The sequence below is a fragment of the Podarcis tiliguerta genome, assembly GCF_965153285.1.
Source record: "Podarcis tiliguerta genome assembly, chromosome: 9".
Classification (NCBI taxonomy): Eukaryota; Metazoa; Chordata; class Lepidosauria; order Squamata; family Lacertidae; genus Podarcis; species Podarcis tiliguerta.
The window spans coordinates 24606552-24625250 of record NC_139542.1 but is presented as its reverse complement, the minus strand read 5'-3'; the positions used below and the strand labels follow the sequence as shown (position 1 = coordinate 24625250).

General features: G+C 47.3%; 1 protein-coding gene across 4 annotated transcripts in view; it reads left to right on the top strand.

The window, feature by feature from the left end:
- Positions 1–18456, top strand: part of PITX2 (paired like homeodomain 2) — a 34105-nt gene extending 15649 nt beyond the window's left edge. For 3 of the 4 annotated variants that reach the window (XM_083398047.1, XM_083398049.1, XM_083398048.1), the window contains 2 exons: positions 12621–12826; positions 16947–18456. In XM_083398047.1, coding sequence (XP_083254173.1) covers positions 12621–12826; positions 16947–17510 — 770 coding nt within the window. In that variant the 3' untranslated portion in view covers positions 17511–18456. Of the gene's footprint in view, positions 1–9893; positions 10182–12620; positions 12827–16946 lie in introns of all 4 variants that reach the window. The other variant, XM_083398050.1, reaches the window with a different exon arrangement.
- The last annotated feature ends 243 nt before the right edge of the window (positions 18457–18699 follow it).

The window sequence follows — 18699 nt, the reverse complement described above, 5'->3', positions numbered from 1 at the left end:
GAGTCCAATGTCGCCTTCCAATACTACTCCAAATGGAGATAACAAGTTACCTTTGCTTTCTCTCTCTCTCTCTCTCTCTCTCTCTCTCTCTCTCTCTCACACACACACACACACACACACACACACACACACAAACGCCGCCGTCACCGGACCCTAATATATGCAGCAGTTGCCAGATCGACTGCGGGTGGAGGGAAGGAGCAATGTATAACGAAAGCTTTAGCCGTGCGCAGGAATATACTAATGGCACAATCTGATGCCTCGTTAATCCTATGTAAAAAGCTTTGTCGCCTTCCCAATATTGACTGAATGGGTAATTAATGGCTCTTCATCTAGGCGAATAGTCGGTAATCCGAGGCAGGCGAAAGACAACAAGCCAATGGGTTTTAAAAAGAGAAAGAAAGACAACGACAACAGGTCTATCCAGAGGCTCTGCCCGATCGCCAACCAAGTCATTTTGCAGAAGTGCAGACCCGGGCGCTTTAGTGAGATGGAAATTGGTGGGAAGCTCACCTGCTCCAGCAAAAAAGATTTCTTTTTTTTACTTCTCCCAACCAGTTACCTCAGGATAAAATGGCTGGAATTTGTTTTTTTAATTTTTATTTTCTCCCTACAGCGGTTTCAAGAGAAAACTGGTTTTTCCCGGGTGTAGAATGGGGAGGGGGGGCTGTAAACACACAGAAACGGAGTCCCTATTTATTCCAGATTGATTAGTGGTCCACTATGGGATGCGAAAAAGCCTGTTGATCGAGAAGGTGCAGATTTTGTTATTACAGAATTCTAGATCTTGCCAAATTAAAATTTGCCTGGCCGAATCAGAGTAGTAATAGGCCCCATTTGCTCTCCCTTGGGTCCGTTGCCGGATCAAGGATGGACAACCTTGACCAGAGACCATAGTAAATGTATCCGGCCAGAGCAGACGCTACCAAATTTTAACCAAGGTGAGATTAAAAAAGAAAGAAAGTGGGCGACCTCGTTCAAGTTGTAAGAAACCTGAATACTATTACATATTTTGGGTGCTGGATGCAATGGCCTGAGGATGAGTGAGCAGGTGTGCTCCTGTTTTCTGCACCTCCGTTTCAAAACATCTGAGATGAACTCAGTTGTTGGGGCGGGGTTCCCCACGACTTGCTTACCGAAGATTCATCTTGATTTGTTTGCGGGGAGGTTAGACGATGTTGCCTATTTAGCGAGCATCCACAGTGATTTGTATGAGAGATTAGACAACGTTGCATCAATTTACTATCATTATTTATTTCGCATTTATAGTCCACCTTTCCTCCAATGGGTTCGAGGTGGCTTCCCTTTCCCTATATGATCCTCACAAGAACCCTGTGAAGTGGGTCAGACTGAGAGGCAGTGGTTGAGCCAAGGTCGCCCTAGTGAGTTTCATGGTTGTTGCGGGTTTGAACATTGGCCTCCCAGCTCCTAGTTCGAGACTCTAACCACTACATCACGCTGCCTGTCCCACACTCTCCAGTGCATTTCTCCGTCGCTTCCTTTGGAAGTCCCGTCTTTTTGGGGGGTGGGGAGTTTGGGTCCAACTCTAATTGCGCAGCCAGAATTTGCCGGTATGTGATTGAACTCCATTCGAAAATACCGACAGCGCCCTCCATGTGTTAAGGTTGGACACTATGCTGGACAGTTGATGTGAGCCATCTCTGGCAGACTGAAGAGGAAGTCCGCAAGTCCCACCAGGTTGGTGCACACACGTTCCAGAGGGAAGTCAATGGACTCCGTTTAGGGTTCAGATGCTCAGGGCTAGATCCACCAATCTGTGAATAACTTTTCTGAGCGCAAAGAGCGGGATATTTGGCATGCTGAGAGTGGCAGAGGGGAACATGGCTGCTGCGCACACGTAAGGCTTCTTCTTAAACAGACTGTGGAGCGAGAGAAGCAGGAAATCAGGCGGGGAGGAACTCCAATAACCAATGCCTCCGAGACCCACTGTGTGCGGCTAATGTTACAGCCACAGAGTGGAGATGCAGGTTATCGGGCAACTCTGAGCCAATCGGTCCGATATACCTCACAAGGCTGTTAGCACATAGCACTGTCGAGTTGGAAGGGACCCTGAGGATCATCTAGTCCAACCCCCTGCAATGCAGGAATATGCAGCTGGTCCATACAGGGATCGAACCTGCAACCTTGGCGTTATCAGCACCATGGTCTAACCAACTGAGCTATCCAGGCTTTTTATGAGATAAAAAGGCCGTTTGGAAACGCGTGGGTGGGATGACCACTAAATATCAAAGTAATGATAACCTTTTATTGATCCAAGATATTTCAACTAATAATAATAATAATAATAATAATAATAAACAACTAACACCAAGTGGTTGTCGTCGTAACAGTAGCAACGGTAGTAGCGGCATTTATTCTGTTTAATAACTCTTCTCATGGATGGCAGTGGCCTCCCTTGGTCAGAAGGGCGAGATATAAATGTAACAAACAAACAAATCGCATTCCATTTCAGCATTATCGTTAAGAATATTTATCCCATTTGTTTGTTTATGGTGTTGTTCCAGTTGTAGCAGCAGCAATTCCAGTAGCAGTGATAGTATGAATGGACCAAGGAAATGAGGGGTGAGAGAAAGAAAGGAGAACGAAGTACCGTCTTGCGCCTCCTTCGCTACAGTCTTTTCAGATTTCAAGTGGGCTCTACGGAGGCAGAGCGGGGTGGGGCAATTGTAGACAATTCTGAATCGCTCTGGAAGCGTTTAGGCCCCATGGCGTCAAAGATTCTGGCAGATCCTTCCTGGTGTTCTGGTATTCTCTTGTTTTTTCAAAGGCGCGTGCAAACGTTGTGTTCGTCTCCAACCTGTTGAAGTGATGCCTGTTGCTATAGTCGCGATGGCTAAATGATATCTCACCTCCAGGAAAAGACGGCTGGGAAGAACAGCGGTTAATGGAGGGCTCTGGCGCTCAGGTCCTATAAACACCCAGCTGGCCGCTGAGTGATAGAGAATGGTGGTCTGAGCAGGCCTTTGTTCTGATCCAACGGGGCTCCTCTTGTATCTTCTTATATCTTGATTCCATAACTCTATTCCTAATTGGTTAATCAATTAAGAACTACAACAACTCAGAATCCTGATACTGGAACCTTTGCTTACTGATTTCTGGCGATCTTCGTTCGTAAAGTATAGGGAAACCCATAGGAATTATTTCAGGACAATTCTATTGTCTATTAGAGAACTCAACCCACAAACCGGTTAAGACGTAGTATTAGACTTTAAGCCGAATCAATGGAACTAATCCGGTTTAAATCCTAACACTTCAGTTTAGCTATGCATCCCTTTATGGCCAAATGCTTGCCTTACTGGAGCGTAGCTTCTGCTTCAAAATGATCGGCTGATTCTGGGGGCTAAGTCTCTCGTATACCTGAATTTACTCTGGATTTTTAAATTGGCTTTTTGCTTCTTTAAAACATAGGGGACGTTGTCTCTTGTGCGGTTTATTAACCACAGTCGCTTAAGAATATCATTGGTTATCACTTAGCTATGGTTATAAGTATCCTAGAAAATCGAAGTGTCATTGAAATATCACTGAAAGTATGAGATTTGTTTCCAAGAAACAACGTGGTTCCCAAAATGTAGCGCTTGGAAGAGGGTGCGAGACAGACCCCTTGATTATCAACCGGTGGTGAGGGAATATTTAATTTAATAAGGCAAAGATTGTCACCAGATGAAGAGGTGAGATCGAAACAGACTCCTGTTTCGAGTTCAGCGTTTGAATGGTCATTTGGATGGATGGATGGATGGATGGATGGATGTGAGTCTTCGCTGGCCACAAAGCAAGGAACGCACCCTGGTTTCCCCAAATTTATTTAAAACTGTCAGCGTTGCACTTGGCAAGCAGTAGTCATTTCCTTCTTACTGTTAAAGAGTCAAGTCATTCAGTCGGGTATGGCAGTCGATGCTAAAGGCGGGTTGGAAGAGAAACGAGGGTAAACTTATAGAACTGGATGGATCATTTGCTAAGCGCAACGTGCAACTGCTGGACATTGTTGCATCCAAGGCCACAAGATGTTCCTACTTTAAAGACACTCACCCTATATTTGTTGACTCAAAAGGGTAAGAATGTATAGGATTGCAGCCGACGCAACGGCCATCGGGAAATTATCCTGAACTCTGCTCATTGCCAGGAATCGGACTTGAGCAATGTCTGATGGGTCTTGTGCAAGAAAGTCCTAGTTTATGGAGGGGGGGGGTGGTAGCGCAAGAAAACGCCGCCTTGTTCCTGCCTTAGGTTGCAATCTTACGCACATTCACCAGGAAATACGTTCTAGCGAATATTAGACTGCCTCCCCCGCCCCTGCCTTCACGTCCTGCTCAGGAATAGAGCGATAAACAACCAAGGAATGGTGTGGGACTCGGGAGAGTGCTGATTTTTGGGGGTTGGTCGGATGAACAAACAGTTTAAGAAATCAGAACAGTTTCGCTCTTTCTAGCGTAAGACTAGTCTCCTTTCTCTTTCCAAAACCAAAGGTTGGCTTTGGCCGGTCTGAACTACAAAACAAAACTCTGCCGACCTACAGGCCCTGAGCTAGCATTGGATAAAAGGAAAGTGGCGCCACACACCTCTCGCGAAAAACACACTTTTCTGTTCCAGAAGCCTCCCCTACGGAAGCTCCCCTACCGAAGCCCCTATGAGCACTTGCAGATCTTGTCCTGATTCCTTATCTAGAGAGAGCAGCCCACAAGTTGTAGTGATCGCCACCAGCTTGGATGGCTTTAAACGGCTATTAATTCACGGAGGATAAAGTTGCCAGTGGCTATGAGCCACAATGGTCATCTTCTGTCTCCTCTGTCGGAGGCAGGATGGTTGTGAATATCAGCTGCTGGGAAGGTCCTGTTGCGCTCAGGTCCTGCTTGCAGACTTCCAGCAGACATCTGGTTGGCCTGAACGTGCTACCCTACTAGATGGGCCAGTGGTCTGATCCACCAGGAATTTTCTCATGTTCCTTTTGGAGGTACCACTTTAGATCTTGTCCACAGCTGGGGATGGACAATGCCTCAGTGGCAGAGCACTGCTTACGTGAAGAAAGTCCCAGGTTTCAGGTAGCATGTGGTGTGAAAGCCTGAAACCCTAGAAAGTAAACAGTCCTGGTCTGGATGGAGCAATGATCTGACTCAGCATAAGACATCTTTGTTTGCGGCTATGACAGGTACATTCTCGGAGAGGGTAATTCACCTTGGTCGGTGGGTGGTTTGTGAGTCATGCAAACGCTATGACACATTATATTTTTTACAGTCTTTATGTTTAATTTTGTTTCTGTTTAATATTGTTACTTATGAATTCCCTATCGATTCACACACCCCATTTATTTTCTCGGTCTTTTCCAGAACACCCCCCCCCAAAGGCTTTTGAGTAGAGCTAGCATTTAAGGCCCAGCATGGAAGAATCTCCCAGATGATAAGTCCCGGAGAAGGTGCATCCCTAACTATCCCAGCAAAACGAAACCTGGGCAGTTTTCATTTAGGGAAACGCTCAGATAGTCACACACGAGCCCACATGTTCATTGCAATCTGCCTAGGTCTCATTCTGTAGTTTGCTTATCAGAACAGTTAATCCCGCTTTGACCCATTTTAAACACATTGACTTGGAAGTTCCCATTGATTGCACTTGAAGGTTCTTGGAAGGCAGTTCCATCGAAATCAATGGGATTTGCTTCCTAACAATTCCTTTTTAGGGTTGGTTTGTTGTTTTTATGCGGCTAATCATTGTCTTCTACATTACACAAAAATACACGCACTTCTCTTCGCTTTAGCTCCGAGCACACAAATTCTCCTTTGACCTCCCTTGCCAACCAAAGGTGTTTAGGGTGGTATACGAAATTGCAACGGATAGAAAAGATACTCCAAACACCTGATCATATCCTAATCGCCATCCTATGGACCTTTGAGGTCCATTAGCCAAACTCTTCGCTTGTGTTTTTATATCTTTATGATTTCTGGAGTCCAGGAGCAAGGTGCATAATTTTTGCTTCCTTAAAACGCGGGTGAATGGTCGCCTAACGCATTTTTTTAACTGCGCATCTACACACGGAACCTATTTTCGGGTTAAGAGGCTGCAGTCCTATAGCAACTCTTCCTGAGAGTAAGCCCCACTTACTGACAGGTAGACATGGATAGCATACTGCACTTGAAATGGATCTTGTCGAGAGGGGAAGGAGGGGCTGTAATCCGCTTTGGGGGGGGGGTAGCATTCCGAATTTCTTGAAACGGGATCAAAGTGCTGATCTTGTCTATATGGGAACAGACATTCCAGGCCATCTCTCTCCCCAATCCCGTCCAGCTTGCTTTGCAGCGAAGGTGGAGGAAGCTTCCGCCCTGTCTCCCAGGGCGGATCTCGCGTTCCCATCCTCGCTCGCCGCGCCTGGAGTGGCTGGTTGCCTCCTGCAACGGCTTCCATTGATTCAGAAGGGCCTCAGGGGATTTGCGTGGAGTGTGAACCCCCCAGTCGCCCCCGGGAGGTTAAGCAGAAACCGGGATATGATTAGTAAACAAATTGTGCAGAAAGGCGCTGGATTCTTATTGACTTACTTATAGGTCATCTGCTGCCGGTGCTGTGGGAAAAACTATTTACTTTACACATATACTTTATGATCTTGGGGGAATTAGAGGAAATTCAATAAGAAAACGGCTAGAATCGTTTAAAAACCCCTATTTAAAAGACTTAAGGAAATTAGAGTCTTATCAGATTAAAATCCACTACAAATGTAAGAATATTGTCTCCATCGAAACGCAGTGGGGTCTAAGGAAAGCGGTGGAGGGGAGAGACAGAGAGGGAGCGCCTTTGTCAAATCGCAGGGATAAACCACGTCATTTAAACACCGGGATAATGAGCAGAATGTAAATTAATTTGACCTTCTTTACCAACAGACTGCTAAAACAATACGCAGACTAGTTTAGCGGTCTCGAAGCGAAATGAGGAGGGATGAGATGGAGGCAGAGAATCCAGAGGACCACCATTAGTCTGGAGGAGGGTGGTGGTGATATTGGGAATGGTTTGCAGAGTCCCCCTCTCAGCCAAGCTGGGTGCTTTTTATCTCCACAACTTGGAGAATGGAGGCATTTGGACCAAGTGCGCCTTAGCTTGTCCAAAAGCCTTCTGAGATGAGCTAAGGCGGGTTTTAGCGATACCATATGGAAGCTTCAACTTCGCCGTGGCCCTCAGGAAAATTAAACCATGGCAAAGGAGTACTTCTACTCGGGAGTAATCAGAGTTGATAACTGCGAATATGGAGTCAAGAGAGGTAGTTATTTCGTATTAACGAATGTGGGAGCGCAAGATTGTGATCTGTTGTATGTATGCAGTGCTTAGATGATTCTTGGGGCTAGGGAGAAATTTGGGAAAGTGCGTAACACTGAGGGATCCACTAGATCGGATGTGTTTTCTATCATCTTCTAACTTCCTGTGTCGGTATAACAGCCTCCGTCCTCTCTCGGGAATCTCTGATCTAAATGGGCATTCTGGCCGAGCAAAGGATCCCCCCCAGCTTGGTTAAGAAAAATTCTGTTTCCAACGATTCTGTTTTCGATCCAGCAAAGATTGTACTATATTGCCACACTTTAAAAAAACCAAACCCGAAGGATATTAGCAAATCCCGCATGCAGAGCGCGATAGGAAGCTCATATAAGGGCATTTTTTGAACTGCATTGTCTTAATTAACCTAACTTTCTCTCTCGCTCTAATACAGATAGATGGATAGACATATATTCTTGTGCGTAAGAATATATCAAAGTCCTTTTATCGTCATGGCAAAAATGTGACATTGTGCGTGTGGGGGAAATAATTCCGGGAGAGAGAAGGAACGGAAGTTTTCCTTATTGGGGATGCGATAGTAAAGAATGAATTCTGAAGACATTTATTGGGAAGGGGCTCCCACTGTTTTAAATAGCGCTTACCTGGGGGTTACGTTCCAAAGGAATCCACCGTGAGACTTGTGGTGGGGTTCTGTTAGTGCCTGAAATCAGAGTTTAAACAAGGATTAAATTTAACCTAGCATATCGATCCTATAGTCTATTTATATGGTTTTCACTTAACATAATTTACATTGTTTAAATTATATATATATAGGGTCGTCTTCTCCAGTCCGTCCCCCCCCCCCAATAGCGTTTGAAGAAATGTATGGATGACGTTATATTGGCATATTAAAATAACCGGATGATAAATTAATTTGGGGGGTTATTTTAACTGAAAATAAAGAAAATGATGGGACCGACCGCGCGATGTTATTGCACGTTGGACTTCACACGGGACTTTCTCCCAACTTTTCCCCAATAATTGCTTTGCAAATTAATATGTTTAGGACTGAGTTACAAAATATGAAATAGAAATATGGGTTAATGGGTTCTTTGATTTTTTTTAAAAAAATAAAAAGTATTGAATTTGAATGAAAATTTGCATTCATGTATATATTTTTATTACGTTTATATATCGCCCTTTCAAATTCTGTGGGTGGTATGTATAGACAATTGAAAAACTGGCCGTCTCTCGATATATATCTTACTTTGGACTAGTAGTCATTCACGTTTTCCAAAATGGCAATTTTAAACGATCGTGTTTTGTGTCAGTGAACATGGCATATTTCCCGAGTACTTTTTCATTCGTGACTGCGAGCCGTTCAGACGCTTGCCGTCTTAAGAGATGGGCTTTCCTCACCCTTCCAGCCGGCAAGTCTGCTTTTAAGGCTTGCCATTGGCTTGGTGGCGCATTTATTTTTTAAGATTTTCTCCTTAAAGTGCGATTTATTTTCTGAGTCGTTGAAACGAAGCTTCCGAGGCTGGAGAAAGAGTCTTCTCAATGCAGCAAAAACTGTCTCTCCCGGAGAGTTAGGTGTCGGTTTCCTAGTCATTTTATAAAAGTTATTTTCGGGGCACATCTAGCTGTCTCCTGATGTTTTAAAAAAGTAAGAGTTGGAAAGCGTTCTGCAAATTGCAAACGCAATCAGAATAAAATTGTGTTTGTGAATAATCATAATAATATTGCTTTCATCAGAGATGACTTTCCCCGTTCTTATTTTCTAACTCCCCACTTTGCTCCCTTGCAATGCAAGCCTTTGAGAGTAGACCTGACTGGAAGAGCGGTAGGGGAGGGGGGGGGAGACAAGAGAGCAAGACTTTTAATTTAGCCCTGCCCTAAGTTTCTGATAGGGTGGTCTTATTATAGCCTTCGCCAGGGCGTAGCGCCTCCTGATTGGCCGCGGCGCGCGTCACTCCGAGTCTCAGCGGCGAGTCTAGGACGCGGGGGAGGCAGGAGGGAGGGCAGAGAAGGGGGCCGGGTGATATCATCGCCCCGGGAAGGCCGCCTCTGGGTTTAAGTTGTTAGGCAAACAGGGAAGCTGCTGAGCTGCTCGGGGTCCGTCGCTCGCCTGGGCTGGGTAGACCGGAGCGAGGGGAGACGTGCAGCGACCGAGAGGGGCTTGCGCAGCTAGGCAAAGCTGACCGTCGAGGTTCTTGCTCTTGCAGCAGCCGCCCACGCCTTGGATCTAATACAGTCGACCTGCGCCTGTCACTCTGGCCCGGCCCGCGAGTCCGTCGGCAGCCTGGTGATTTATTCATGGTCGGCGCGGTCCGCCGCGGGAGTCTACGGCGGAGGGTGCCTTCGCTCTTCTTCGGGGTTTCTCCTGCTTTCGCCCGCAGAGGCTCATGCGACGGGGCGGCCGCCCGTCGGGAGGAGGTGGAGGAGGAGGGCAGCGACTGCGGGGGGGCAGCAGCGTCGCCTTGAGAGCCGAGCAGGGCTGCCTGCTGCGGGAGAAGTGAAACTGACACAGTGAAACTGACAAGGAGGCGGCGGAGGAGCTTCTCCGGCCGCGTCTCCCGCGCCGAGGGCTGCGCCTCTGTCCACACACGTAGCGCGCACATCCACACCCAGTGTGCAGCCCCCGGCAGCTCGGGCTGGCTCCCGCAGCCCGATGAACTGCCTGAAAGAGCCGCTGAGACTGGAGCGGCTGGTAGCCGGGAATAAACTGTGCTGCTCCACCTCCCCTTCCTCCGCTTCCTCCACCTCCTCCTCCGCCTCTTCCTCCTCCTCCTGCCACCACCACCACCACCACCACCAGCCGGCCCTGGTCATGGCTTCAGCCCTGACCCCCGGCCAGCCGCGCTCGGCCTTGGATTCTGCCAAGCACCGGCTGGAGGTGCACACCATCTCCGACACCTCTAGCCCCGAGGCCGCAGGTAAGGGTTCTCCGCCGGCTCCACGCTGCTTCTCTTTTCCTCGCCCCACCATCTCATTATTCTGATTATCAATACAGAGTCTTGGGGGATTAAACCGGTGTCCCAGTCCTGTGCTGGGGACGCATAGTGAGGGATTAGAAGGAGAAGGGAATGGAACTATAATTGCAGATGGCACTGCCTTTGTAGCTAGATTCTGGGAGACATTTGGTTTCTCCTTTTCTGTCGGGAAACAGCGGGTGCGCGGGGAGGTAGAAGAGTTGCACACACGCCCGGCAAATCCAGGCATTTGCCACTGAGAGATAGAAACCTAGCAGGAAAGGCAGCAGGACCCGGGCTTGTAACTGGAATGCAGTCTCCGTCGTGATTTAGCCAGACCATCTCAGTAAAAGAGCGGTGATTGACCCTGTCACTCTGACATGTATTTAAAAACAAACAAGCGGGCTCTCTATAAAACAGCATTTACTGCATCTAATACAAATGTAGTCGAAGCTCTAGGTGAAATTTAACTCCAATAAAGGTACTGTATAGGAACCCTGTAGGATCCTGGGGGAAAAGAGAGCTCAGATTTGCCCATGGATTTCCATCTATCCATGGTGGTTTCCTTCCAGTGAGTCTTATTGAATGTAGTAGGATTGGATTCCGATGAAATATGCATAGGATCGTGGTGTCAAAGGATCCTTTGCACGCTTGCTTGGGAGTAAGTTCGACTCGAATCAATGGGAGTTACTTCTGAGTAAACGTGCATGGGTTTGTTAAACTGCTTCTTCAGGGGCGCACTTCAACCAGCCAGTCCTAGCTGAATACACGGGGACTTGCTTGTGAGTAAGCGTGTTTAGGATTGGACTGTTTGATTGCAATCCGAGGTACACTTACCTGTTGTGGACTATTCTGTTAAACTGAGTGGAGCCTGGAGGATCCGCTACTTCAATTTAAGTGTTGACCGAGGATGCAATGACAATTCATCCAAACCGATCCTACCCATGTTTACTCGGAAGTAAACGTGTCCGATTAAAATAAATGATATTTGCCTTAATGAAAACATGCCCAGGAATTGCAGTCGTATGTGCTACAGAGACTGCAACTATCACCATGAGCGAGAATGTAGGGGTCTTCACTGGACTTAATGGGGGCAATCCCAACAACTTTGAGATAAACACCTTTATTTCTGAAAATATGTTCCATCTTTAAAGACACTTCACACTCTCATTAACTTCAATGGGTGGCATTAAACTAAGTTTTACTGCGAGCAGACCCACTTTAATGAATGAACATGCCTTTGTTTGGGCCATTGATTTCAATAGATCTACTCAGAGTAAAACTTGGCCGAATACCATGCAATGTAAGTGGAAGTTAGACCGACTCACCGATTTAGGACACATTATTGTAGCATAATTTCTGGATGCTTGATCCGTGAATCAGCACCAGAGTGGCCTTGTCAAGATACAGGAGAACGATGTAGCATAGCACACCAGTATTGCTGCAATCTTTGTAGGTATTTCGGAGGAGAGCCTCAGTAAATGTAGAGCCGTGTTCGATTTTAAGGATGTGCATGTGCAGACAGCTGTATTGATACAGATGCAATATACACGAAGTCTGCAGCTGCACAGCGTGTACTGTCAGTGCAAGAGGTATTTATACCTGTTACATATAACGATTGCATCTAGGTGTAACGCTCAATTGGAATTAATTTAGGGCAATCCTGAATCACAGTCCCATACTTCTTGTGGTGTGAGGGGGGAAAGCTTTCCGTGACATCACGGAAGAACTTCCGTGTGCGTAAGAAGGTGGCCTTCAGATTTGCTGTATTAATCTCGTATTGGTGCACACTTTTAAAAGGAAGCACTTGGATTGAAGTCGATATACATTCTGAAACCTAACTCCTGGGATATAAGTGGCAACGTTTTCAATAGCGCTGAAGGACACAGCCTGACTTTTCAGTCCGAAGCACAGTTACTTTTCAATTGATGGCCTTGGGTTTTCCTCTTTATCTGGTGTGTGTGTGTGTTTCATTCGGATCCTAAGCGCGTTTATTTCAGCGCAAACCTCATTGCTTCCAAAGAAACTACTTATTTGTATTACAGTTTTAGGAGAGCAGCTTTTGGATTGGGCTTGTTCACCCCTCGATCTTTAAATAAAATAAAATAAAATTTATGGAAGTAGATACCCTGAGTTCCGATTAGGCCGACTGGCTTCAAAACAATTGCGCTTAGAACCGCGTGATTCTCAGCCGGTTCGCAACGACCCGTCCCCCCCCCCCCCACGGCTACTTCGGCTCAACCGCCTTGGGAAGAGCGCCGACTGCGGGCCGCGGACCGGTTCAGCGGGGCCGCGGAGCGCTTGGGCTGATCTCCTTCTCCCTCCGCCCGCCCTTTTTCTCCCCGCCCCCCGAATCCCAATCCGCGCCAGCGTGTTGACCCGCGACTGCCTTTTCCTTTGCAGAAAAAGACAAAAGCCAGCCCAGCAAGAATGAGGACGCGGGCGCCGAGGATCCGTCCAAGAAGAAGCGGCAGCGGCGGCAGCGGACGCACTTCACCAGCCAGCAGCTCCAGGAGCTCGAGGCCACTTTCCAAAGGAACCGCTACCCGGACATGTCGACTCGGGAGGAGATCGCCGTCTGGACCAACCTCACCGAGGCCAGAGTCAGGGTAAGGGGAGCCCCGAGAGATCTGCTTTGTTCTGTGTGCGTGAATATGGGTATGTTGGGGCCCTTTGGAAGAGGCAGCAGCCGAGGCGAACGAACCTGAGTAGCTTGGCTGGCGCAGGGAAGGCGCCACTTTCGATTTGGCCTCCTTTTCGAGGCGGGCTTTGGCCCAGGCAGCGCCTCTCTGCTTCCCTCTCGGGCCGAGGCAGGCTGCCATCTTCTCCGAATATGATGGATGGCTGTGCGGCGTGTTCTGAACTGGATGTGTACTTTATGGGAAGCGCCGCCAAGAAAGCTTCCCGGGGCAGGCTCCGACGTGTGCGCAGCAGCCCGAGATGCGCAACACACGAGGCCTCTGACTCCATCGAAGGCACCCAAAACTTGCCCTTCCTTGCATTCTTCCATCTCTCTCCCCACCCCTCGCTCGCCCCAAGCACCCTCAGGTTTCACAACAACGGTGGCTTTCTCCCCACCCACGCCACCCCTTTCTTGCCAAGATTGATGGATCGATCAGAGTGCTAAAACGCAGCAGAATCGTGCAGTCCCGTCTCCGGGAAATCAAAGTGGGGAGAAACCCAGATCACAGCCCCAAGTCTGTATTTATGGAAGAAAGTCCCATGAAAAGGGAGGCAGCGCTGGTGTCCTCATACAAGCTTCGCTCTGTAGGGATAGTAAGTTGCAACTCGGTGGGCCTTTAAAACCTTTCGAGTTTGGCATAGCCCCCTCCTAGCCGGCTTGCAAAGAGCTTTAGAACTGCAATTGGTGGCTAAATTAGTTTAGAGTAATCCCGTTAGGATTGCTATGAGGTCAGGAGATTTGAGGAGATTAAAGAAAGTCCCAGCGCAATCCATGAAACTAGGAGCGGGGATGTTCAGCGTGTTGCTTACTCTCTTTAAAAAGCAACAACAAATAAATACATAAAACAGAAAATAAGGCCGCCTCCTTCTCAAATGTAAACCATGTTTGTTTTGGTTAGAAGTGTGGAAGCCTTCCCATACAAATGTTACGTGGAATAACGACATTTGTAGTCAACAAGACTTACTCCCAAGAAAGTGTGTAGGGAATCAGAGCGTTTTTAAAAAATAAAAACCGCCTGGTACCTAAGTTAGTGTAGGTCCCGTTCATATCTCTGTTTCGTATTCTCAAGTAAATGCGATTAGGACTTGGGTGTAAACAGCGCAAAAATAATAATGCTTTATATATAAACTAAAATTTAAATTGGGGTCTTGGATTAGACCAATGCGAAATGCGAAATGTTGCATTCATTGGAGGAATCAGTTTTTGCTACAATGCTTTGGAAATAAACAAATCCCAGAGATTTTAATTAAAAAATATGGGAGTCTGTAGAGTTTGGGCTCAGCTGCTTAGTGGAAATAAACAAGGAGTAATTAAAAAAAAATCTAAAGGGACACAGAGGAATCTGGTTGTGTTGGCTGTTGACTCAATTCAGGCTGGGTGTCTATTCAATAGCCGCGCATTTAAACGAAAATGTCTAGATTTAAGCCGATGGAGCCTCCTGCCCTATCTTTAGAGTCCTCCCCTCTAGAAAACAAAAGGAGCTTAATTTTATTGAAATCTGCCGCACTTACTTCTAAGCAAGTAAGCGCACTCACGACTTTGTGACATTTTGGTTAGGCCTAATTAAGGTTTTTACCATACCGTGGCTTTGAGATTTATTGATTTTTTTGTAATAAATCAACAAAGCTACCTACATGGTGTGTGTGGGTGTTCTAAGTAACTGAGCGGGCAAAGCAGTTGGGTTTAGAGGGGTTTGCAATTCTCTGCAAACCGTGGTTTTACTGGGGAAGAACTCGCAGTGGCCTGCTCCCCAGTAAGGATGCATAGGAGAGCAGTCTCTAAGGGGGAAGAGATGCAGCTAGGTCAGTTTATGTGGAAATGCGATTGTAGAAAAACTGGCTCTTTTTCTATAAGAAGCTTGCGCTTTTGTGTTTGGCGGGGGGGGGGGGGCGGGGAGTGTCAGCTTGCCCTCAAGTCACTCCTGCAAATGTGCTGGCCTGTAACGTTTTAAAAATATGACTTTGAAAACGCTGGCAGTGGAGAGGTGAACAGCTCCCCTCCCCCATTTACAGGTTTATTTCCCCCACTTCATTGAAACCTGGAGACGGCCGTGCATGTGCTTTGGGGAATGTAGCGTGTTATGTTTGGGGGAAAGTGGTGGTATTCGCGGGCGCTGGGTATTGGGTTTTATTAGGCGTCTGCGAGCGAACGGTGCAGTCGAAAGGGAGATTTGCAACGTAAAACACGGGCTGTGTAAACAGAACGGGGAGAGCCCCGCGACGGTTCGAATCCACATAATAACTTTGCAGGCGGCCGACTGGCAAATCAGGCGGCGGGATGTGGATTGGAGCGAGACACACGCCTTCGCCATTGTCTGCGCGGCGGAGGCTGTTGCCCTTTAGCACGTAGTGAAAAGGGCAACTTTGCCAAACGAGCATAGGACAAGATGGGGCGGACGTGGTTTGGCTTTACTGGCGATTAGCACATGAAAGGGACTGGTCCCTTTAACAAGCTGTTGAGGTAAAGATTTATGACGGCTTGCCCAGTTATTTTTATTTCAAAAATATTATTATTGTTCCTACGTCTTGTTTCTAGAGAGGAGATATCGATGGGATTAAAAATGCATTCTGTTCCTCGGTTTGGGAAAGAGGGCTGAGGTTGTTAAAAGTTGGATTCTCGTGCAAACTCAGTGTTTTCTTTCTTTGTGGTAAATCGAGGGAGGGGGAAACTGAAAGGTGGAGGAGGGGCAAGGAGCCCATCCCCTTTGTTCGCGATCTCCCTGAACAACAAAATGAATGGAGTGCGAACCGAATGAAGGATTCCACCTACAAGCGAGCAGAAACCAAAGCGGCAGATAGATAATATATAGGACGTTTCCTTGGCCGGGTGTCAAAGCCTGTGATGAATGACGCGAGCATTTGCACTACAAGAGATATTTTGTCATATATAGGTGGAGATATTCAAAAGCAGCTTCAGCCAGGGCCCAGTTAGGCGGTTTTCGTCCCTCTGAAAGGAATGAGGCCGGCGCTCTAAAGAGAAACAACGGGGATCTATTGCGTAGATCCAGTGCGTGCGGGATCAAATATTCTCCCACAGCCACTGTAAATTGCTTTATCAGGCTGTAAAACGTGCTAAGAAAGAACGGGGGGGGGGAATGCTCTTAAGACCGGCTTCTGCTTCGGTTTCTGGTGCCCCAGCCTTAACAGATTTACTCGGGAGTTAGTATCGCCGATTTAAGAGGGACCCAAGCAAGAATGTAGACCTGAGGATCCTGCGCACGTTTTCTGGGCGCAAGTCCCTCTGAGCGGCTCTGGGTTCCACCCGTAGACCCCGATGCGATGCACGCTGACCGGAAAGTACGTGGCACCGAGGGTCAATAGAGATGATTCCCAAGTCAATAAACTTGGACTGGCAGCCACAAGGTCGGCCCCTATACGTGTTTTCTGGGAACTGGGAAGCAATTCCCAATGACTTCCAACTAATCTCTGTAAGAGTACAGAAGAAGCCATAGGATCGTAAACGAGGCTCCAATGATTTGCAGTGGCAGCATCAGGAAGGGAGAAAAACATGGGGCGGGGCAGGTTGAGACATAAGTGCATTTTGTGGGTGCTCCCTCCCCCATGTTAGATTTCTGGAAGATAAACATCTTCTGCAGGCTCCCATCCTCAACGTATTTTCTCCGCCCAAATTGTGTCTGATGGCGTTATTACTTTTCAAGACAGCAGGCTTGGAGGTTTTGCAGCTTTGTTTTGCAGCTTTGTTTCAAAACCGTCCCTTTATGGTTCAGCGTGAGTTTGTACGTGGAAAGTGCTTCACGACTCCCCAGCAGTAGTGTGTGTTTGGGGGTGTGTGTGTTAAGAGCCAACAGCAGGCTCTTCTTGGGTTCTAGACTTCCCTCTACCCTTCATGCTGTACCCCAAAGTTGCTAGAGCCCCAGGGCTCCAGGAGGAGGACATTATTGGTGTCCTCCTCAAAGTTCTGAAGATGCTTGCGCGGCGCTCGGGTCTGCTTTGCCTTCCCTACAGTGACCTGCTTTCTCTCCCCCCCTTCTCCTTGTTTTGTTGCCCCCCCCCTTCCCGTTCACCCGTCGCTCCCCTCCATTGCAGGTTTGGTTCAAGAACCGCCGGGCCAAGTGGCGGAAACGCGAGCGGAATCAGCAGGCGGAGCTGTGCAAGAACGGCTTCGGGCCGCAGTTCAACGGGCTGATGCAGCCTTACGACGACATGTACCCGGGCTATTCCTACAACAACTGGGCCGCCAAGGGCCTGACGTCGGCGTCGCTCTCCACCAAGAGCTTCCCCTTCTTCAACTCCATGAACGTCAACCCGCTCTCGTCGCAGAGCATGTTCTCGCCGCCCAACTCCATCTCGTCCATGAGCATGTCTTCCAGCATGGTGCCATCTGCGGTCACCGGCGTGCCCGGCTCCGGCCTCAACAGCCTGAACAACTTGAACAACCTGAGCAACCCCTCCCTCAACTCGGCCGTGCCCACACCCGCCTGCCCGTACGCCCCGCCGACCCCTCCTTACGTTTACCGGGACACGTGTAACTCTAGCCTGGCGAGCCTGAGACTCAAAGCTAAGCAGCACTCCAGCTTCGGCTACGCCAGCGTCCAGAACCCGGCCTCCAATCTGAGCGCCTGCCAGTACGCCGTGGACAGGCCCGTGTGAGAGAGAGAGACAGGGAGGCCTGCCGCCTTTCGTCCCTTGTTTTGTTGTTGTTGTGGTTGCGTTCAGAAAACAAACAACTCCCCCCCACCCATTTAAAGAAAACAAAACCCAGAGACACAGGAACAAGCAGGCGCACAATTCTGAATGGACGAGGGAGGAGGCCTCGCTGCCGCAATCAAAGGACTTGAACGTTCGAATCCAAAGTAAATGGGCACTAATGGAACGGGAGATGGAAACAGCGGAGTGACTTCGGAATTGAGACAAAATGTAAACCAGAAAGAGAAGGGTTAGGGAGAGGCACAAGAGATACCACTGAAACTAGCGAGTCCCTTTGTTTTCAAAGGATATTCTCCTGCTACCTTTCACTGAAGAAGAAAAAAGTATTTCCAACATCTACAAGGACATATATTATAAATATATATAAAATACGGACAAACGTTTGAATCGCTATACTATGACATTTTAATGTTCCTATAAGCTTGTTATTTTTTATGTTTAGCATTGTTAACATTAAAATTAAAAAAATGACGGGAAAGGATGTATATATATATCGAAATGTCAAATTAATTTTATAAAAGCAGTTCTTAGTAAATATCCACAGTGTTTTTAAAAGTTAGGCTTTAAAATAAAGCATGTTACACAAGACATTAGGGATTTCTTTTCTTTTTCTTTTTTTCCGCTTGCGAGCAAGGGAATGTATATACTAAATGCGAGACTGTATGTTTCTAACATATTATTAATTATTATTATTAAAAAAGAAGAAGAAGAAGTCCCATTGTGTGAATATCGGTTTTAGAATAGTACCTCTGGTGGATGCAATGGCGACGCTGAAACTGCAATGTAAACATACCCTGTGTATAACATTTCGTATAATAGTGTTTTCCTTTTCTGACAACATTGGAAAAAAATGTGTTTTCTTTCATGGGAGTAAAATATACTGCATACAGTTTGGTCTGGATTTTTTTTTTAATCCGTTCAAGCGCATCGAGGGATATTCCCACATATTGTCCGGCTGCTGATCTCCAGCCTCCCTTCCGGTGTGCGCGGAGGAAACCTTCCTGCTCACCTCGCTCTTATACAACCACAAAAGTCCATTGTTACTAGCAAATACTTCTTCTACGCCTTTCATTTTTAGTCTTGTCGGTGCAGTCCTATGTATGCCTACTCAGACGGAAGCCCAGCTGAGTTA